The 22,786-nt window shown below is 44.6% G+C and overlaps 1 protein-coding gene and 2 non-coding genes across 3 annotated transcripts in view; 2 read left to right on the top strand and 1 right to left on the bottom strand.

Annotated features, from left to right (window-relative positions):
• The window catches only part of LOC139929075 (endoplasmic reticulum membrane sensor NFE2L1-like), a 20,543-nt gene extending 2,293 nt beyond the window's left edge, over window positions 1-18,250 (top strand). Inside the window, exons 2-9 of the mRNA XM_078282325.1 lie at window positions 61-897; window positions 2,736-2,942; window positions 8,021-8,254; window positions 10,149-10,217; window positions 10,334-10,480; window positions 11,430-11,586; window positions 12,376-13,080; window positions 13,451-18,250. Coding sequence (XP_078138451.1) covers window positions 616-897; window positions 2,736-2,942; window positions 8,021-8,254; window positions 10,149-10,217; window positions 10,334-10,480; window positions 11,430-11,586; window positions 12,376-13,080; window positions 13,451-14,442 — 2,793 coding nt within the window. The 5' untranslated portion in view covers window positions 61-615 and the 3' untranslated portion in view covers window positions 14,443-18,250. The remainder of the gene's footprint in view (window positions 1-60; window positions 898-2,735; window positions 2,943-8,020; window positions 8,255-10,148; window positions 10,218-10,333; window positions 10,481-11,429; window positions 11,587-12,375; window positions 13,081-13,450) is intronic.
• trnav-uac (transfer RNA valine (anticodon UAC)) lies at window positions 3,307-3,379 on the bottom strand. Its single transcript has one exon. It is a non-coding gene; the product is annotated as a tRNA-Val (tRNA).
• On the top strand, window positions 7,797-7,869 carry trnav-uac (transfer RNA valine (anticodon UAC)). Its single transcript has one exon. It is a non-coding gene; the product is annotated as a tRNA-Val (tRNA).
• Window positions 18,251-22,786: the final 4,536 nt, after the last annotated feature.

Below are 22,786 nucleotides of genomic sequence, written 5' to 3' on the forward strand. Positions count from 1 at the left end.
TGTTTTGCCTGTACAGTCGTTCCTCTGCTCTGATGTAATCTGATCTCTGTTTATTCACAGGACTAAAGATTCGTGGAGTTGGGACGCAGATCAACATGTTTTTGTTTGGCCTGCGAGAACAGAATCTTAGAGACAAAACAGTTAAAAACATCTGACCGAAGAAGAGGTTGTTCCTTAAATAGATCAACATCTTCTCCTCTAAAGTGCCTTGACAGTCGTACTTCCTCCGCCCAGATTTCCCCCGACATTCTGGGGATTTGAACCGCCAACCTTCTGGTCTTAGTCCTTTTTACTTCAGTAGCAGAGGATAAAACCATTGCCTCTGTTTTCAGGCACTTGTAGAAGACATCTTGATGCACAAAAGAGCTTTGATATTGAAGAAACAAATAGTCTTTCACTGTTTCAAAGGGCTGACATGATTTTTAAATCTGTCTTCCCTACCCAAACAATTCTATATTTGACAAACTAAAATTAAATTATTTCTGAACTGGTACATTTTTGAACCAAGTGGGACTACCAGGGACGTTTTTGTGACTTTTTTTGTGACAGAGCATTGACCCCTGTAGAAGGGGAACCTTGTGTGTTTGCTCCTGTAAGAGGAGCGTATCGAAAACCATGTTGTACCTGAAGAAATACTTCACGGAGGGCCTCATCCAGGTGGCCATCTTGCTCAGCCTGTGCGGGGTGCGGGTGGACGTGGGACTGGAGCCCTACCTGCCCCCTGCCTGGCACCAGATCATCCTGGGTCCCTCCTCGGCGCTGACCCAAACGCCGTTCCACAACCTCCGCAACCGGCTGGCGGACGGCCACGGCCTGCACCCCAAGAGCGTGGACCTGGACGGGTTCTTCACGGCCCGCAGGCTGCTGGGCTGGGTCCGCTCGCTGGACCGGCTGCAGGTAGAACTGCATCACGTCTGTCTCTGCTCTCTTTCTGTTCGCAAGCCTCGTTCGGACGGGATTCAGAGGTGGCAGAAGTACACAAAATCGTAAAAGTAAAAGTGCAAATACTCGTCTAAAACTAGATGGCACTCAGTAGAGCTCATACCTCCGCCAACACTAGGCAACTGTCAAGATATTCCAGTTCCACATGTCAGATTTTCATCAAAAGTTAATAATTTCTTCCATGACCCATTACCAACTTGTTTTGTATTTTCCTGACTGGACCTGAATGTGACATGAGATCTGCTGTTCACACTCTACACACACATGACCAATCGGCTCTCTATCTGTTCAGTTTCCATTAGTGCTGCTCTTCTACCACTGGACCAACGTTTGGAAAAATTTGCATGTCGGGTCTTCAGGAAATGAGCTCTCCAGTTCCTCCGTGTTGTTTGATTGGTCCAATAATGGAGGGTTTGCCTCTTCTTCTGTCTGCTGATTGGCCACAAAGTTTGATGGTGTTACGTGAATCCGTTATACGCTATTTTATGAGAAGCCACGTCCCTCTTTGGCCGGTGTCAAAAGCTCTTCCTTGGCCCCATGACCAAACATTCAAACAAGTTTCATGCAAATCCGTTCGTAACTTTTGGAGTTATCCTGCTAACAGACAGACAGACAGATGGAAAGAAAACCCCCATGGTGGAGGTTAATATACTATGGTAAAAGTTGAAGTACCATTTCAAATCCTTTACTCAAGTCAAAGTATAAAAGTACATGGTCTTAAATTTACTTAAAGTACAAAAGTAAAAGTCGTCCTCTAAAAAAGTCACTAAACTGGTTCTCTGTTGAGCGTTCCTCTGAATCACAGATGAGAAAGAGTCTGCAGCTCAAATCCTTAATCGTTAAAAAAAAGGTTAATTCTAGCACCAATTCTAGCAGTGCAATCGTATCTTATCTTATCTTATCTTATCACATGCCTGTCTCAAAGGACTTTACAGAGAATGAGCCTCTAGATCTAACTGAACTAGAACTGATCAACAATCAACCATAGAACAGAATGATATAGGACAAACACCAGAAAGAGCACAGGACACACAAAAGCAGATTTTATCAAGACAGAGCAGCTTGCCTGTTCTACAGACTCACCTGTCTGCTCCACCTACCTTAGACTCACCTACCTGCTCCACCAGCCTTAGACTCACCTACCTTAGACTCACCTACCTTAGACTCACCTACCTGCTCCACCAGCCTTAGACTCACCTGCCTTAGACTCACCTGCCTGCTCCACCAGTCTTAGACTCACCTGCCTGCTCCACCAGCCTTAGACTCACCTACCTGCTCCACCAGCCTTAGACTCACCTGCCTTAGACTCACCTGCCTGCTCCACCAGTCTTAGACTCACCTGCCTGCTCCACCAGTCTTAGACTCACCTACCTGCTCCACCAGTCTTAGACTCACCTACCTGCTCCACCAGCCTTAGACTCACCTGCCTTAGACTCACCTGCCTGCTCCACCAGTCTTAGACTCACCTACCCGCTCCACCAGCCTTAGACTCACCTACCTTAGCCTCACCTACCTGCTCCACCAGTCTTAGCCTCACCTACCTGCTTCACCAGTCTTAGCCTCACCTACCTGCTCCACCAGTCTTAGCCTCACCTACCTTAGACTCACCTGCCCGCTCCACCAGCCTTAGACTCACCTACCTTAGACTCACCTGCCCGCTCCACCAGCCTTAGACTCACCTACCTTAGACTCACCTACCCGCTCCACAGCTTTAGACCCTCAATGCCAACAAGGAAAACCCTTCAACAAAACCGAGTTACAGGTGTAAACCTGTTTGGATGTCTCTCTCCCAGGTTCCTAACGCTGAGCTGGAGACATGGCTGGTCCAGCGGGAAGCGGAGCCGCTGCCAGGGGGCCGTCCGGACCAGCCGGCCCCGCTGCAGAGACCCGCCGGCGGGCTGGACAGGACCGGAGCCGGGTCGCCTCTGCAGCCCGGAGCCAGACCGGCCGCCGGGCAGGAGGAGGACGAGGAGCGGGAGGAGGAGCAGGAGGGGAAAGAGGTAGGAAGTACAGCCGGTTCATTTATAGTTTCAGCTGGTGATCTGATCTTTTTTATTTTTAGACTGCCAGCCCAAATCGAATTTTTGGCATATCCAGATTGGAGTCAGATTGATTTTATCAAGTCTGAACAGCAAAAAAAAACAAGCCGATTTTTGCAAATCAGATTTAAGCCTCATTTGTGTGTGGTTTGAAATGCGATTTAAATCAGATTTCTACAGATGCGTCTCAGTCTGACCGCTCTGGCCGCTCAAAAGGGTTTTCAAACTGTCCTGTACATCACTCGCAGAGCGCCAGAAACCAAAATGGAGAACGAAAACTGCTGTGGCAAGGAATTCTGTATCCAGCTCTCCTGTCCTAAACTGATGGTTCCACTGGGGTTTGAACCCAGGACCTTCTGCGTGTAAAGCAGATGTGATAACCACTACACTATGGAACCTCTCCTCCTGCAGCTTTACTGCAGTAAAACAACTGTTAGGAATGAACGGACACTGGATGTGTTTCTTTATATGTAAATCAGCGGTGTTACAGTCTGTTTTTATCTGCTAAATCAACAGACTGTAGGTCTACATTTAGAGTGAGATGTCATGGCAGACAATACAGTCTTTGAGTAAGTGACATCACCAGGAAGAGGAAGCAATACAGTCAGACTGGTAGCAACACCGTGCTGGAGAATACACCTTTTAAATAAACACACACACACACACACAAACAGTAGCAGGGGATTCCCAGGCCATTTCAGTTGCTGTTTGTTTACTTGGGTAATTTTAAACCAGCATTACTCGGTGTCAACACACGCACGCACACACACACACACACACACACACACAGAGAGAGATATGTCTGTACATCTTCTGCATAACCAATGTCTGACTGTCTGACTGTCTGCATACTTGGCGGCCTGTCTGTTCAAGTGTTTTAACAAGCGTGCACACACACATGCTCACACACACACATGCTCACACACACTCAAACACACACACACACACACACTTTGGCTTGGGCATGGAATCGGGCAAATGCAAGGATGTAGTATGTTGATGTTGAAGTTAATACATCAAGTTTTTGGGAGACTGATCCATTCGTCAACTTATATACATAACACGTTAGCATACATTATGTTGAGTGATATCATACACTGTACAATACTGGGTGCTGTGACCTTTGACCTCCTTATTACTAGCTACTTGTAATGTTGGTGATTGAAATTGAAGCTCATTCTGCTGCAAGGCTCTGTATAAGTGATTCAGATAACTGACTAAAATATAAAATGAAATGGCACATTCATACAGTCACACATTCACAGCTAGGAGGCGTTAAGCAACCTGACGGCTAATGTGTCGTCAATAAGCAGCCAATAAAAGAACAGAATCCATCACTTCATGGATGGAGGATCACAGAAACTTAGCAACTGTCAAAACAACCAGAGGCTCCGTCAACAGGGACACACACACACACACACACACACACACACACACACACACACACACAGGAGCGGGGGCTAACAAACAGACTGTACAATATATAAATAGCCCAGATACTGGCCTACATGTCCAGTCTGGGCATGTACACATGGTACACAACACACACACACACACACACACACACACACACACACACACACACACACACACACACACACACACACACACAGTCATGCGCGGCAGCATCAGGGTTTCAGTATCGAGCAGAGCAACAGCGGCTGCAATTACACAGGAACAAACTGTGATTTACAACGCCTTGTGACACACATCTGTGTGTGTGTGTGTGTGTGTGTGTGTGTGTGTGTCAGGGGGGACGCTTCAAAATGCTCTCTTGTAGTTTGGATTCTGTTGCATTTTATCATGAGTTATAAACTTGATCCACTGTTTAAATGAGTGAGCAGGTTCTTAATGAACTCACAGCAGCTGGTCCGGTACACAAAACCGACTGGAAACACCAAACAGTTGTTGTGAGTCGCCGGCTGGATCGCTTTACGGCACAAAGGGAGCTTGCTTTACGGCAGCGGTTTTTTGACCCGAGAGTCTGCAGGTTTTCATTCCAACCAAACCACAGATCCTGAACAGATAGGACAGTCGCTCTCGTTCAGATCAACGCTCCTGGACGGTCGGCGCGGCGGCCATCTTGATGTGAACTGTCGGGCTTCTCTTATAAAAATGATCCACAGAGCAGCTTAAAGTTTCACATTATTATTAATATTATTATTATTATTATTATTACGAGCAGCAGCTTAAAGCTTCAGCGTCTGTTTACAGCAGGTTGGAAGAAAGGAAACATATTTATCTGTCTGTGTGCTTACCAGCCTGTCTGTTCAAATACACACACACACACACACACGCACACACACACACACACACACACACACACACACACACACACTGGACATTACACACCTGAAAGCACACAGAGATCTGAGGACATGTTGGTACTCTCTCTCTTCTGAGAGAGACAACTGAAAGTGAATCTAGCAGTGTTTTTGAATTCCCCTCATGGATGAAATGTCACACACACACACACACACACACACACACACACACACACACACACACACACACACACACACATCAGGGTATTGGTCAACAAGTTTGAGGATAAACTACATCACACATTCACCATACACACACATAGAAACACACTCATTTACCCTCTCTCCCCAACTCACACAAACACAAAAACATACATACCCCCCCCCCCCCCACACACACACACACACACACACACTCACACACTGTGCTGGCCTTGTGACTGGCTGGCTTGTTTTGAAACCTGATCTCCGGTCTGCAGCGTCCTGACACACACTCACATCTTTCACTTTCGCAATCCCTCCTGTTTACTTGATCAACACACACACACACACATATATACACACACACACACACACACACACTGCAGGAAAAAAATAGCAGCCGCTGCTTGAGAAAAGTGTTAAGTGTGACCAAACGTATCGATTAAAGAAGTGTACAGTTTATAATGAGGAACCACAGTAATAACAGTAAATAGTAACCAATAATACTTTTATTTGGGCAGCAGATAAACTTTGTATGATTTTTCTGTTTCAGCGCTCACACAGTTCCTGTTCTTTGGCTTGGTAGGGCAGAAGATTAAATGACTGTAAAACAATAAACAAGTTCTTAATTCTCTTGTTTGTTTTTGAGAAGAGTGTTAATTAAGAGACACCAGACGTGAGGTTCCACAGTGTAGCGTATCGGGTCCGCTTTACACGCAGAAGGTCCTGGGTTCAAACCCCAGTGGAGCCAAACCTTTAGATTTTATTTTTTGTAATTGTACAGTAAGAAGTGTGTGTTGCAGTACAGTGAGTGTGTGTTGCAGTACAGTAAGAAGTGTGTGTTGCAGTACAGTGAGTGTGTGTTGCAGTACAGTAAGAAGTGTGTGTTGCAGTACAGTGAGTGTGTGTTGCAGTACAGTAAGGAGTGTGTGTTGCAGTACAGTGAGTGTGTGTTGCAGTACAGTAAGGAGTGTGTGTTGCAGTACAGTGAGTGTGTGTTGCAGTACAGTGAGTGTGTGTTGCAGTACAGTGAGTGTGTGTTGCAGTACAGTGAGTGTGTGTGTTGCAGTACAGTAAGGAGTGTGTGTTGCAGTACAGTGAGTGTGTGTTGCAGTACAGTAAGAAGTGTGTGTTGCAGTACAGTAAGAAGTGTGTGTTGCAGTACAGTGAGTGTGTGTTGCAGTACAGTGAGTGTGTGTTGCAGTACAGTGAGTGTGTGTTGCAGTACAGTGAGTGTGTGTTGCAGTACAGTGAGTGTGTGTTGCAGTACAGTAAGGAGTGTGCGTTGCAGTACAGTGAGTGTGTGTTGCAGTACAGTGAGTGTGTGTTGCAGTACAGTGAGTGTGTGTTGCAGTACAGTGAGTGTGTGTTGCAGTACAGTGAGTGTGTGTTGCAGTACAGTGACTGCAGCCTGTATGTTTACAGCCACATTTTTCAGGGTCTCTGGGTTCATCAGCAGGTCAGCCGAGGGTTCAGGCTATTCTGAGCCTGGCTGTGTGTCTGGGTGAACAGGAGCTTAATGTACAGACAGGACAGACGGGACAGAGGGGACAGACGGGACAGAGGGGACAGACGGGACAGACAGGACAGGCTGGACAGACGGGACAGAGGGGACAGAGGGGACAGAGGGGACAGACGGGACAGACGGGACAGACGGGACAGGCTGGACAGACGGGACAGACGGGACAGACGGGACAGGCTGGACAGGCTGGACAGACGGGACAGACGGGACAGACGGGACAGAGGGGACAGACGGGACAGACGGGACAGACGGGACAGGCTGGACAGACGGGACAGACGGGACAGGCTGGACAGACGGGACAGACGGGACAGACGGGACAGGCTGGACAGACGGGACAGACGGGACAGACGGGACAGACGGGACAGGCTGGACAGACGGGACAGACGGGACAGGCTGGACAGACGGGACAGACGGGACAGCTGGACAGACGGGACAGACGGGACAGACGGGACAGGCTGGACAGACGGGACAGACGGGACAGACGGGACAGACGGGACAGGCTGGACAGACGGGACAGACGGGACAGACGGGACAGCTGGACAGACGGGACAGGCTGGACAGACGGGACAGACAGGACAGATATATACACATAGCACAAACAGACCACAATATATTTAGTTGATAGTGTCACTGATCAATACCAATGACTCCACCATTACTTGCCAGCTGATGAGATTTCTGGCTTTCAAACTCACTTTTCTGGCCCTCATTCTTTAGTAAAAAAAAAAAAAAAAAAGACTCTTCTTCAGAATATTGAATGGTCATGAAATAATAATTATAAATCTAAATTGCACTGCTTTGAAAGGTGTTAACACACATGTTGGAAGTGGTTCCATAGTGTAGCGGTTATCACATCTGCTTTACACGCAGAAGGTCCTGGGTTCGAGACCCAGTGGAACCAAACCTTTAAGAAGCGTGGTGGTCAGAGAGACGGTGCTGCAGCTCGAAAGGTCGCAGGTTCAATCTCCGTGTGACACTGAGCATGCTCAGTCACCCAGCTGAACGCCTCACGTTGAAAACAGATAAAAACTTCAGAGTCGTTTTGTTTGCAGGACGGAGAGCTGACAGAGAGCCTTGTTCCGATTGGTCACTCCAACCAGGAAGGGATAAATCATCTGCTTCGACACAGCGCCGCTCTGGACGAGGAAGAGGAGGAGGAGGAAGAACTGGCCAGGATCCACTGGGGAGACAGAGGGAGGAGAGAGGGAGGAAGAGGAGGAGGAGGAAGAGGAGGCTCCTACAACTGCATCACCAACAGGGAGCCGACTCAGAATGAAGCAGACCAGGTAAGACTTGGTCAGAATAGAATATACTGTAATACTAATAATAATAATATCCTGGGTTTCAAGAGAGTTTTAGTGTCCCCCTGTAGCTGTGTTCTAGTTTCCTCCATCTCATCCTTTCCTGGTGGGGAGACAAATTTGCTTGTTATTATTTGAATTTGAAGACCTCGTACTCGTTTCACCAGGCGGATTTAAAAGCGGTTCGTCCTGCCGCCGCAGAGCAGGAAGGACGAGGGTTCGATTCCCGGCCCTTCAGCCGTGGGGTTCAGGTGGACTGGAGACTCTGAACTGTCCTTCTGCTTCTGAGTTCGCTCTGTGATGGACTGGCGGCCTGTTCAGAGTGTTTCCTGCCTTCCACCCAATGCATGCTGGGATAGGCTCCTCTGACCCCGAATACAAATAAGCGAGTAAAGACGATGAATAAATATCGGACTTCAAGAACTCATATCGGTCGAATCTCATTGACACGTGTGTGTGTGTGTGTGTGTGTGTGTGGCGGCCAGAGCATCTTTCATGCTTGGAATCGGAGCTGGACGCTTCCTCTTTAAACGCTGGACCGCTGCCAGCTCAGCGGAATGAGGCGTGGTGGGTGACACACTAAAGCAGCTGCACCCCAGGGTGCTGCAGGGTCCCCCCTCTGTGTGTGGGTGCACACTGATGCATGTACGATGAGTTTGTGTCAGGAATCGATAGATAGATAGATAGCTCAATAGATAGATAAGTAGTTAATTATATAAAGATGCAAAATTTAAAGATGCAATTGAACAAAGTAACTCTGGATAATTAACTCATTTTAATTCCCATACTGACATAGTGACGTTTAAAAAGAGGCTCCACATGTTCCGAGGGCAGATCAGGCCTCGAGGGTAAAAGAGTTACGCTACCCAGAATCCACCTCTCTCGCTCTCTCTCATAGCGCTGCAGGCTGGAGGCCAGAGGTCAGTGTTCTCAGTTCTCAGAACGAAACCAAAGAAACTGCCGTGGACGAGAGAGAGAGAGAGAGAGATAGAGATAGAGACAGAGAGAGAGATAGAGAGAGAGATTGTAATGTATTGTAGCTTTGGCATTATTGCTAATTTTGACCTTTGCACCAATGAAGTATAGTAAATTGAGTTGAGAGAAGGAGAGAGAGACATAGAGAGAGAGTGAGATAGAGAGAGAGAGAGAGAGAGACACACAGTCAGACAGACAGGTTTATTTTGAAAAGTGAAAGCTGTGTGTGCCTCTGTGAAGCCGAGGCTCTGCTGGTCTCAGATGTGGGTCTGACTGAAGCTGCCTCCTGTTGAAGGGACTTTCTGTAGAGGATTGATGTGACGCTGTCATGTCAGCTGCTGGAAAACAACCAGACACACAGTCAGGGATTATAATCTTCTTGTGATGCATCACACTTCAACTAAAGTGTCAAGGGGATTTCCACCCCAAAAAACAGCTGTTGGTGATGCTCTTTTAATTCCTGGCTCCATTCGGTAGTTTGTTGTATTTTTCTTCTTGGTGGATAACTGGCCAGTCGTCTCTTTGTCCATTTTGCACCAAGAGACGTTCAACAATCATACAGGGAGAAATCCATCGTAGAAGAGGAGAGAGACCAGTTTCTCCACCCACAGGAGCAGGAGAGAGACCAGAATTTACTTTGCCCATATGCTTCCCGCTCCTTCTCTGGGGGTTATCAGAAGGCATTCTGGGAAATTTAGGAAATCACTAACTAAAGTAGAAGTAGACAAGGCAGGTTGAGAGAAAGTGGGTTCACCAAAAATATCGAACCTTAAAAAGTTTTCCTTTAAAAATATACATCAATATCAATGGAGAAATCAACCAGCTTGTGTAAACTGATGTAAAATCTCACTCTTCTTCTCTCTCTATACCCCCCCTCTCTGTCTCTCTCTCTCTCTCTCTCCAGACCTCTGTCTCCCTCCAGGAGTGTTTGAGGCTGTTAGAGGAAACCTTTCCCTTCACAGAGGAACCACAGGTACTGACTCCTATTCTATTCTATTCTATTCTATTCTGCTGTGGTCTACTCTGTTCTTTGTGTATATTATCGCAGTATCTCAGTATTCAGTCTTTCTCATGCTGTCTGTCCCCCAGCTGTGTGATGGGGTCCTGGGACTCGGCGGCGGAGGGGGAGACCCGCAGCGTCGGCCCCCGGGCAGGGAGCCCCTCCTGGCCCCTGTCATCCCCACCGACGACCTGGAGCTCCACTGGCAGGACCTGCTGGCTATCATGGAGCCTCAGGTTAGTGGGACTGAGACGAGACATGAGGCCAGACAAGACGAAATTAGATGAAATGATATGAGACGATAAGAGATGAGATGAAATGAGACGATAAGAGATGAGATGAACTGAGATGAGATGAGATGCGATTAAATGAGACAGGATGAGATGACATGATACAAGAAAGGATTAAATTAAATGAAATACGATGAGGGGACGAGATGAAATGAGATGAGATGGGAAGAGATGAGATGAACTGAGATGAGATGCGATTAAATGAGATGAGAAAGGATTAAATGAGATTACACGAGATTGAATGAAATGAGATGAGATATGATTAAATGAGATGAGGAGATGAGATGAACTGAGACGAGATTAAATGAGATGAGAAGAGATGAGATATGATTAAATGAGATGAGGAGATGAGATGAACTGAGACGAGATTAAATGAGATGAGAAGAGATGAGATGACAAGATGAGACGAGATGTGATTAAATGAGATGAAATGAGACGAGATGCGATTAAATGAGAAGACATGAGACAAGATGAAATGAGATGAGACAAGATAAAATGAGACTAGATAAAATAAGACGAGATGAATGTGACTTACAGTGAGTGAGCAGGCCGGGGTTCAGTGTCTTGCTCAAGAACACTTAAATATCAGATATCACATATCAATATCACTTTGAATTGTGTGCTGTTTCATGTTCAATGTGACCTACAGGAGCAAACCAGCAAGTCAGATTCCTTGTATGTCCAAACTCACTGGGCTCATCAGAGACATGGGATGTAATTTAATTGTCCTTTTTTATAAATGATCAAATGCCATTTCACATCTGCCAGTTGGTGGAGGCTTTTAAGCAAAGCGCCTTACAGAACCATGAGTGCATACAACCCCTAACCCTGGCAGGAGCACATCAATCAATCACGCAGCCAATCAGTTGATCAATTTTACATCCTTCCTCTCCAGGACATGGATGTCGACACCCCCTCGTTTCCAGGCAACAGAGACCCTGATGACGCCCTGGATTCTAGAACTTCTGGAACCCTTCAGGACCGCAACCGCAACCACAACGTCCCAGTGGTTGATCAGGGCGTCGGCCTAATGGACGCTCCCCTGCAGCACGGTAATTCAATTCAGACGCTATCCCTTGCAACTCCACTTTTGGTGATTTTCATGCTTTCACTTTAACTGAAAGATTACATGGAAAAACATCCTCAGACCTCTTGGGCTCATGAAACCCTTTCAAAATCCATCGGGTTTTTTTCTTAGTTACTGAAAAGTTGACATTTTGGAGATACAAAGTTTTCACCCGACAGCAATGATATCTAAAATGATGATGATTCAGGCTGTATAAGCATCCGCATCTGGTCAAACGAAGGGGCATTAAGTAATCTATGACCTGTACTGCGGCCAATAGGAATTGCAACAACATGGACATGGACTCACCCCTGCTGTCCCCTCCAGTTACGGTGGCCTGTAATTGACATAAACAATAAAGTCACATTTTCCCAATGTAGAGGAGTAAGGTAGCCAATTCGAGCAGAGATCCAACAGAAATGTCTAGTGAATAGGTAAAATATCACCATGATAAAGGCTTGAGAATGAGGCTTCTTAGCTTTAATAGCTGTGGCTAAAATGTCACAAGATTTATTTAGCTGATGCTCCTATCCAGAGAGACTTACAATGAGGTCAGCAGTAGAATAAGCTTGTTACTTGATCGCCAATATTACAAGCAACCAATAGTAAGTAGTGCAAGGGTCACAACAACAGCACCACAATAATAGATGTGACAAATATTCTTACTCCTTAGATTGATCCATGCATGGTAACAGCACAAGTGAACTCATTGTCAACTCATTGCACGTCCCGCAATTCTTTACCTTTCATGAAAATGTCTGCTTTCTGCTTGTAGGTGTGCTGCCCCCCCCGAACCACCCAGAGCTACAGCCGGCCCTGCTTGCCCTCACCCCCAGTGCAGAGTTAGATGATCACAGCTCAGCCTTACACACAGGGAACGCTTTGGATAACTTTAACCGGAATCCCTCACACATTCCTCCATACCACATGGACCTGCTTGCAGAAGATCCCTCAGATGACTTGAGCATGGGACTGGATACAGAAAACAACACGAGTACCTTCAGCATGAACCTGCCAGCACAAGATCTTGCAGATAACACCGACACCAGCCCATGTTCACAGTACACTCCCTACCCTGAAACCCTTGATGGAAACTTCCGTCCAAGTGACCTCACATCCCCCAGCTCCACCCCTCCTCTGGAGCCATATGGTCTGACCCATGACCTTTCGGCAACCCCCTCCAGTCTCTTTCTAGTTGATGATGAGGAGGAAGATGAACAGGGTCTCCCCAGCCCGCTCGGCGACCTCTTGGACGACACCGCCATCTTGGATGAGATGAACTTGTTGGAACTGGCTCTGGAGGAAGGCTTCAGTCCTGAGATGGCTGCCAGGCTGGAGGAGGAGGGCTACCTTGACCGTGAACGGGAAACTGGCCAGTTCGACCCCAACATGGCCGACACCAGGGAGAGAGATGATGACCACTCAAACTCTAGAGTAACTGCCAGAGAGGAGCAGGGTTACCTCAGAAGACATCAGCAAGGTAATTAAATGAAGAAGGCATTGTCAAAAGTTGCTGTGTGTCCCGCAATTCTTTGCACGCCACGTCATGAGAATGGCATAGGGACCTCATGCTTTCTGCTGCTTCTGGTTTGGTCTTGTGGAATAGAAAAGTATGGTGCCTTCCCTCCGGATAGTTTTGATTTAGCCCTTTTTAGTAGACCTACCTTTATTGTAATTACTGTTATGAAGTTACACTGCCAGAAAAGATACAGCTCCAGTGACAAAATGTACAACTCTGTACCTTTTCTCTGAGAGTGTACCAGGTTTTGGGTAGTGGCTAATATTAAATTCAAGTCCTAATTAGAAAACTGTAGACTTCTCCTTTACCTTTCCTTGTTCTCTGCTCCTAGGTGGCAAGGACGAGGCGGACTCAGACTCTGGTCTCTCTCTGGACTTCAGCCACAGCCCCGCTTCTCCCTGCGCCTCTGAGGCCTCCTCTTATTCCTCCTCCTCTTCATCCTCCTCATCCTCCTCTTCGTCCTCTGTCTCAGCTGTGGGGAGTCCCTTCCCTGAGGAGGAGGACGAGGAGGCAGAGGAAGGGGCGGTGGATTCAGATATGGAAGTGGAGGTGACCATAAAGCAGGAGGAGCAGGAAGAGGAGGAGATGGGGGCGGCAGGGGGAAGCTACTCCGCAGACGTGAAGAAACTCTTCCCCGCCAGCTATCAAGATCATAAGCTATTTAACCACCTTCCCTGGCTGGAGCATATCGACCACGACCACACGTACAACCAGCCCTTGTCCTCCAGCTCTCCTGCACCAGGGAAGACCCCCACCAAACACCCCAAATCCTCCCCACGACACGGCAACACCAAGCCCTACCACCGCTCCTCTTCTGCCGAACGCGTTTCCGAGAGCTCACTGTGGGGCCGGGACGAGCGCCGGGCACGCTCCATGAAGATCCCCTTTTCCAACGAGGTGATTGTTAACCTGCCGGTGGAGGAGTTTAACGAGCTCCTGGCCAATCACCGCCTCAACGATGAGCAGCTCACCCTCGTCAGGGACATACGCCGCCGCGGTAAGAACAAGATGGCTGCCCAGAACTGCCGGAGGAGGAAGCTGGACGTCCTGGTGGGACTAGAGGAGGACGTGTCGGGGCTGAGGCGCCACCGCTTGCGTCTGCTCCGGGAAAAACAGGAAGCCCTGAGAGCCCTGCAAGAAATGAAGCGTCAGCTGGGCGGGTTGTACGAGGAAGTGTTTTCCAGTCTGAGGGACGAGGAGGGGAGGCCGCTGGACGCCGTAGAGTACACACTTCAGTTTGGGCCAAACAGTAGCGTCACCGTGGCTTCACGCCGACAGACAGATGGTAAAACCAGCAAGAAACAGAGAGACAAGAAGAAGTGAGGAGGTGGACAAGACGGAAATATGCTCAGATCGGTTTTACTTAATTAAGAAGCGGAGATAGAAAGACAGATTCCTTAAAAGCGATGTGATCGAGAGAACACAAAAAATCAGGAAATGATCATGCGATGGGTTCCTAAGGAACACAGGAGGTATTCATCAGAAGTGAGTCGAAGTTGTGGAGTTTCCAAAAACATCCTGAAATCCTCAAAAACACCCAAACATGCCATTACCAATTGTGTTGTTTGTGTTTTTATAAGTGATAAGTTATACATTGGTGTAGGGGTGGATGGAGGAGTAGAGATGGAGGTAATGAACAGTTCTTTTGGTTGAGTGAGGAGGTGATGATGATGATGATGATAAGACCTTTGTGCCCGGGGTGGTTCACTCTCCATTCTTCATCATGAACTATTTCTGCACTCAAAAAAAGGACTTGAATTCAACTCCAACTGAACTCAAACACATCCACCAACTCTCTGAGGCAAATCTGGGCTGCTACTGGACGGTGGAATGAAAACGACTCGGTGGATGACCTGATGACTTGGGACCAGCACTCGCACACCATTCTGCTTTTTTTTCAGATCAACTGCTTCAGTGTTTGGATCTGTACAGGTCAGTTGGACCTTGCAAAAAACAAACAAAAAAACAAACAATTCTGGTCCCACAGTTGTGAGACTTCTGCATTGTCATCATTGTAGTTGTCCTGTCATCGTTTTCCTACCTTACTGGAGTTAAACACTAACAGACCGACAGAGGGCTGGATCCTGTCTGTCAGCCAGTTCAGCCAAACGATCACAGGGACAAAGATGAGACTCTGAGCTTGCGATGAATAGTTTTGTGATACTCTTGATCCCTGAAGGGAAGGAACTCCTGGTCAAGAGGGGCTCAGCCACAGAGCAGCGCCCCCTGGAGCTGGTAGGGGTTCAGTGTCTTGCTTAAGGACACTTCAGCAGGGCGGAGACTTGGGGTCACGGGGATCAAGCCCTGGTCCGTTACAGTTCCCGGACGGTGCTGTAACCACAGGGCCACCGCTTTTTGGCTGCCATCTCTGCACCATCTCCAGTAGACTCAAACTCTGACCAGTGAGGAGGACATGCGCCACCCTGTGGGACTTCTTGAAATTGCATATGAAAGACTAAAACAGGTATCAGTTTTGCGATTTTCCTGCCAATGGAACTTCCTAGGTTGAATGACACCGTAACACTTACTGACTTACCAGAAGGCGTCAAGGACAATTCACAAGGAAAGTGAAAGTTTTCAGCTATTCCACTGCAGTTTAAGCCCCTATTCACTAATATTCCTTGGGGACGTGAAGGGATCTGTAATAATCACGGAGATCATCTGTGATTTTAATCTCTTCTCTGAGGTCTCCATGTCTGTAATTTGTAAAGTAAAAATTCCAGTGCAAATCTACCATATTTTTGCAAAGACAAAGGTCCCCTGATAATACTAATCCTATATGGATTCAATAATTTTTGTCACGCAATTTCTTTTTCTTGGAGACATGCAGCTTCTGTCTTCCTCCTGTCATGAAAACTGGAGGCAGTAGTCGGATCTATCAAGGAAGGCTTTGAATGCAAAGTTTAATTTTACTAAGTCACAAACTGTAAAATCCTAACCTCACACGATTGTATCCAGGGCACCGGTGATTTCAGCAAATTTCATTATCCTGTGTGAATCCAATTCATGAAATGCAGAAGTTGGGGGTAATTCATTAATCACATGAGGTCCCCACATAATGCTAGTCCTGCGCAAATAGGGCTCTGGTCTGAGAGGAGTAGAAATCCAAATGTACCACCAAGGACAGACTGAGCAGACTGGAACAAACCAAAGACAGACTCCTATCTCATGAACTAATTAGGGAATAGCTCACTAACCCACAACTGGTGCATGTACTTTTTTTTGTTGTGGTTGTGTTATTTTGAACACATCTGTGTGTCTGGTTAGGGCTTTCATCACGTTGGAAAGCTGAAATGTCTTTGGACACAACACCTCAGGGGACAGTGCTATATGTGACAACACGATGCACTATGGGCCATCTAGAGCTCCAGCAAAAGTACCTGGGTTGAATTCAGTAAGAGGGGATTTACACAAGCAGGATTAAGGTTTCTTATTGGCTGTTTTAAACAAGATAATAGGACTTAGACTTCTAACACGTCCATCTAAACACACACACAGTAACTCTCAAACTCAAAACTGATCTGGTGGTTGTGTACACATCTGAGTGAGAAAAGGCTTGACCTCTCCATAGTAATTTAGTTGAGATTATTAGTACACTGAATTAAACATGGCAGCAATTCTGCTTCCATAAAAAAAACAAAAAACGTCTTCCTTTATTGATTGTAATTACATACAGGCTGATAAAGATGGAATTCAATATTTACAGTATTTTATTTCAATTATCATTACTGTAGATTGTAGTTTACAAAGTCCTCTTGAAAAATGAGTGCTCTGGTAAGGTTCATGCAGTTAATTGCTCATGATAAATTATTTTATACTAGTGAACATTTTCTCATGAAAAATGAACACGACCAGCAGGTGGAGCTAGTTGTTAGTTTCCCTCCCCATACTGGTCCAACCTACCTGTTGAGCCAGATCACTGTGACAAAGAAATATGCAATTCTTTATTATTTCGGATCATTTTTTATGCTCAAATTAAAATGAAAAATTTCACTAAATATCCACTTAAGAAAAACGCTTTTACCTTAATTTCAGCCACTGGTATTTAAAAAAATACAGATCATTCTATCCTCAAAATTATAACTGTTTTGTTAGAAGGGGTCTTAATATAAAAATATAAACTGTAATAACTCATAATGTGCTTTGCTTTCATGCCAGCAATCACATCGTAGGTGTATGTGGCTTTCAAACGATAGCTATCTCATTTTGAAATGAAAAATTTCAAATGTTGATTTTTTTTATGTATATTGCGATGATCTGTGTGTGATCAAATCTGAGGTGAATCTGAAAACAGGAATCTCACTTTACATGTTAGTTATTCAGCTGATAGTCATATCCAGAGTGACTTATGAGTTCAACAGAAGAATAAAACTTTGATGCCAACATTGTGATCAGAACAAAAACAGAATACTTAATTGATGCTCATAGGGAAATCCCCTGAAACATGCAGAGCTGGAGCCGGCCCGCTTCACCTCACCACTGTAACACATCGCTGTTGTTGGGTGGAAACCTTGCATCTCCAAAATGTAAACGTTTAAGGAACTAGGAACAGGAACAGCCTTGTTTTTAGCTCAACCACCATGTGTTTTTGAGTTGATCCAATTGGTTTTGAAAGGGTTTCATACTTTTCTCATAAAAGAACTTAAGTTAAAACATGAAAATCAACAAAAGTGGAGTTACAAGGTTTTCACGCAACTGCGACAATACGAAGGGTTTTATTCTGAAATGCTATATATTCATTTTTGGGTTAAAAATAACTGTTACCAGATGTTCAGTGGTCAATGTTTAAAAACCACAGATGATTGAGAGTAGGTGTTAAGTTTTTTCAGATGGCAGACATCTAATTTTGGTAAGAAACTATTCAAATATTCCCGTGTTCCTCGTACAACATACATGTACAACAAAGATGTGCAAGGTAAAGAAGTAAGACAGCAGAGTGTGAACTTGCAGGCCTTAACATTACCGTTCAATGCATTACATTTTTAACCGTTGTTAATTTATTTGTTGTTTTTATGTATTAAGTGTTTTTAATATTTTTTTGAAGTTTATGTGGATCCTTCAAGTGCTTGCTGGTAATCAAGGACTTTGGGCTTCCTGTCTTTTGAATGAATAAAAATAAATCTTAAAAATACACCTGTTATGCGTTAATTTATTTAAAGCAGTCCAGCTTGTATACACTGGAGATTGACAGGGAAGATGGCAGAAAAGTTCAAAAGGATAATACCAGTGTCAGTCTCAGCGGTCCAGATTCCTCTCTGTTTTCTGCACACAGCATAGTTGCAGATATCAACGCTTGTTTTTCCATCACAGGAAACATGAAGCCAAACTTTCTGTTTTCTTCTTATTTCATTGAGTCGAGTGTTTTCATCTCAGCGCTGCGTTACGCTCCGCTCTGCTGCTGTCAGTCAGCTGACACCACAGGAAGAACAGGAAGTCTCCTCCAGGAAATAATACTGAGAAATAATTAACTGTCACATCCATGGCTATTTATTTAGGGCGTCCTTGTTAGCCGGGACAGCAAGCTTGGTTTGACACAGTTTGTATTTTAAAGGTTCCATATTCTCCACTGTCCAGAGTTTTATTTTGTGTCTTGAGGTCCATTCAAAGCTGTGTGTGTGGTGTCATGAACCAAAAACACTCTCAATCCATTTCTCCACGTTCATTTTCCAGCATCTCTCTGAGCCTTACCAAGAACAGGCCGTTTCTGTCGCCGTGTCTTTAAGGCTCATTAATATTAACGACCCCTCCGTTCTGATTGGCTAACCGTTTCGAGAGCGAAACGTGAGACGCCGCGGCCCGGCGGCTACAGGTAGGGAAAACTCTCCGGTAATAAACGATGACGACCGCTCGACCGCTTTGAAAAAAACACTTTGTTAGTCTATTATTTCTTACAGAAATGATAATGAGCGAACCTTTGTGACGCCACAAAGTTACGGAAGTCCAAACGGCTCGTTTAGAGGCTCGCTTTTCTAATATGGATTGTGTGGATTTAGTTTTGATACTTTCACCATGTTTAGATACACATCCAACTCCTTTATCATCACAGAGGGAAGGGGAGTCCTGTTTTATGGGACCTTTAAAAACGACAAAACACAAGTAAATGTTAAAACAATTTAATTACATAAGGCATGCACTGCAAATTGACTGGGGGAAATGTAAACTAGACGTAGAGAATAGTAAAAGACACCGGTATTCTCCTTTAAGATGGCGGTATAATTGCTGCAAAAACGAATTTCAGCAGGTTTGTACAAACAGAAGGACGCAATTGAAGAAAAAACGAAGGCCCACATCGGCTGCAGGCAGACAGGCTCGTTGGTCAAACTAGTCGAATTCTTCACACACCAGCCGCTACAGCGAAATCATCTACAATTAGTCTAAAAAAACAAAACAAAGCATCTCCATTTTCATTTCCAGTTCATTGCCTTCGTTCCCATCTTCGTGTCAACGTCTCATGGTCGACTCTTCTGACTGAACGGGTTTGGAGGATCGGCTTGCTGAGCGTGTCAGAAGATTTCTCGGTTTCTAAATCCTCACACAACCCCGGCGGTGCTGATGCCTCGCTCTAGCACCTCAGACATCTCTTAATTTCAATGAAGACACACAGGGTTCCTACACTGGTCTGGAAAAGCATGGGAAAAAAATATGGCGATTTCCAGGTCTTGATAAGTTTGGAATTGGCAGTGTGGAAGAATATTGTTTTAATGCAGGTAGGTGGTTTTAGATCCTTGTCATTTCACATATTCTGATATTTGTTGTTGAGTTTGTAGGGGGCAAGATGATTATCTGCGTAAATCATACTGAATACCAAAATCTTCATATCAAATTAAGGACTTATGAAAAAAGTATGGAAGCTTGAAATTTAAACTGTGCAGGAACCCAGGATATAAACCTTCCCTCCCATTCAAACAAGAACTCCATTAAAAACACAAGAGTACAAACCTTTACGAAAACAACGAAAAAAAAAATCTTTATTGTCAAAACACAAACGATTAAAAGTAGGTCGGCCATGACAGTGATTTAGCAGAGGAAACCAAGAGACATGCAACAGGACAACACAGGCTAGTCCGCTAAATACAGAGAGAAGATGGATTCAGAGACGAGATAGAAAAGCTAACTAGCAGACCCGGGTACAGTTACGTCGAAATCCCTTCTGTCACAGTCCAATCAGACAATCAGCAGAAGCCAATCAGACTGCCAGGATATTTATGTATAATAATGTGCAAGGTGAAGAAATAAGAGCCAGGGAGTGTTTTCCAAAAAGCCAGAAGTTCTAGAAATGTTAGAGTCATAAATTCTAACACTGAAAACTGTCAACTGTGAACCCATATCTTCCAAAAAACAAGTATATGTGCAGAAATATGTCACTAGAAACTGAAATTGAATTATTTATATTTTAATTGCTCAACTTGAATAATTGCATTGAAAAACTGAATCTGAATAGCATAATTTGAAATTGAATTTATTAGTTTGAAACTGAATTCCAATAAAATTGAAACGGAATGTAATGTTATGAAATTGAATTCATTTGCTTTGAAACTGTATTCAGTTCTCACAATTCAAATTCAGTTCTCGTAATTCAAATTCAGTTCTTAATTCAGGAGTTCTGTGAATCTGCACTCGATTGCTCTTCCTCAACGACCAGGATGTGTCTCAGTAAACTGAAACTGAATTGCAAGAACTGAATTTGAATTACGAGAACTGAATTTGAATTGTGAGAACTGAACACAGTTTCAGAGCAAATTAATTCAATATCATAATATTATATATACATATATATATTATAATATATATAATATTTTTACTCTTGGTTTAAATGTTGATTCTGTCTTTGCTGAGGATCTTTTCATTTCAGATCATAACTGTGTTCTATTTGACTCGTCTTTTAATTTGGATATTTTACCTTGTCGTCGTGAAATTAATTCTCGCATCCTAAACCATCTCTCTGCGGCAAAGTTTTCCGCTGCCTTTTATAACAGCCCTGTTATTATGCCTAATAGTGATGTTGATTCCCAAGTACAGTCTTTTAATGAGCACTGCCTTTCTGTCCTGGATAAAGTTGCTCCTATAAAGACTAGATTGGCTCCTCTGATTAATTCCTCCCCCTGGATGAATGACAGTATTCGCTCTCTTAAACGAACCCGTCAATAAAAAATAAGAGCGTTTATGGAAATCCACACGTCTACAAGTTCACTATCAGCGTGAGAACTTTTAACAGATTTTCATAACGTGGTTAAGGATGCCAGAGCGACATACTTTTCTAACCTTGTATCCCATAGCCGACGTAATTCCAAAATCCTGTTTGATACATTGTCTCTCCTACATCACCTGCTGTTCCAATTTCTTCAGTTCAATTTCTTCTTTCTCTCCTTTGTTGGTAAGATAAATGACATCCGAGCAAACATCATTCCCTCTTTTTCCGCCCCCCGTTTCCTTGCCCTACCCGGCCAACAATCCTGGATAGTTTTTCCCCAATCTCACTACAAGAGCTCACAAATCTGGTCAGTACAATGAAAACCTCCTCTAGTCCCCTTGACATTGTACCTACTTCGTTGTTAAAAACTGTTTTTGATTCCATTGGTCCATGTGTGCTCTTAACCAAATTTGGACCCTTCTCTGCCCCAGAATTACAGGCCTATTTCCAAATTACCTTTTAAAGCTAAGGTAGTAGAAAAAGTGGTTGCTAAGCAGCTGACAGCTGTCTTAGAGGAGCACAACATTTTTGATAAGTTTCAGTCTGGTTTCCGCCGGTTGCATTCAACAGAAACTGCTCCTCTCAGAGTCTCAAACGATCTGTTAATGCAGGGTGATGCAGGAGAATGTTCTGTATTGGTACTACTAGACCTCAGTGCTGCTTTTGACACTGGACCACCATATATTGGTTGAGAGGCTCAGGCAGTGGGTGGGTATCTCTGGATCAGCCTTGGATTGGTTCTCCTCGTACCTGTCAGACAGGTCTTTCTCAGTTACAGATCATAAATATGTCTCATCAACTGAATCTGTTTTGTGGTGTTCCCCAAGGTTCGGTCCTGGGCCCCACGCTGTTTGCATTATACTTGCTCCCTCTCGGGCAGATAATTAGAAATTAGAGCTACTGCAGCCTTATATTACCAGTAGGACTCTGAGGTCCTCTGATCAGGGTTTGGTGGTTGTTCCTCGCTCCAGACTTAAGACAAACGGTGACTGTGCTTTTGAGGTTGTAGCTCCTAAACTTTGGGACTCTCTCCCACTGGACTTAAGATCTGTGGACACTTTTAAAAAGCAGCTCAAGACCCATTTGTTTAGACTTGCTTTCGTTTAATTTTTCTTTATCCGTTTTTGTGATGTCTTGCTGGATGTCTGCATTTAATGTCTGTTGCTCTGTTTATTATTTTGCTTTCTTTGTTTTATTGTGAAGCACTTTGTGACATCTGTTCTTGAAAGGTGCTATATAAATAAACTTATTATTATTATTACATTCAGTTTCAAGTTTATTGGAATTCAGTTTCAAACTAATAAATTCAATTTCTAATTATGCTATTCAGATTCAGTTTTTTAATGCAATTATTCAAGTTGAGCAATTGAAATTCAAATATAAATAATTCAATTTGTTTCTAGTGACACATATTTCTGCCCATACAAGTAGGCCATTGGCACAGCTAGCATAAAGTCAGCACACTAGTCTGAGCAC

This window comes from Centroberyx gerrardi, unplaced genomic scaffold, assembly GCF_048128805.1.
Source record: "Centroberyx gerrardi isolate f3 unplaced genomic scaffold, fCenGer3.hap1.cur.20231027 Scaffold_74, whole genome shotgun sequence".
Lineage (NCBI taxonomy): Eukaryota > Metazoa > Chordata > Actinopteri > Beryciformes > Berycidae > Centroberyx > Centroberyx gerrardi.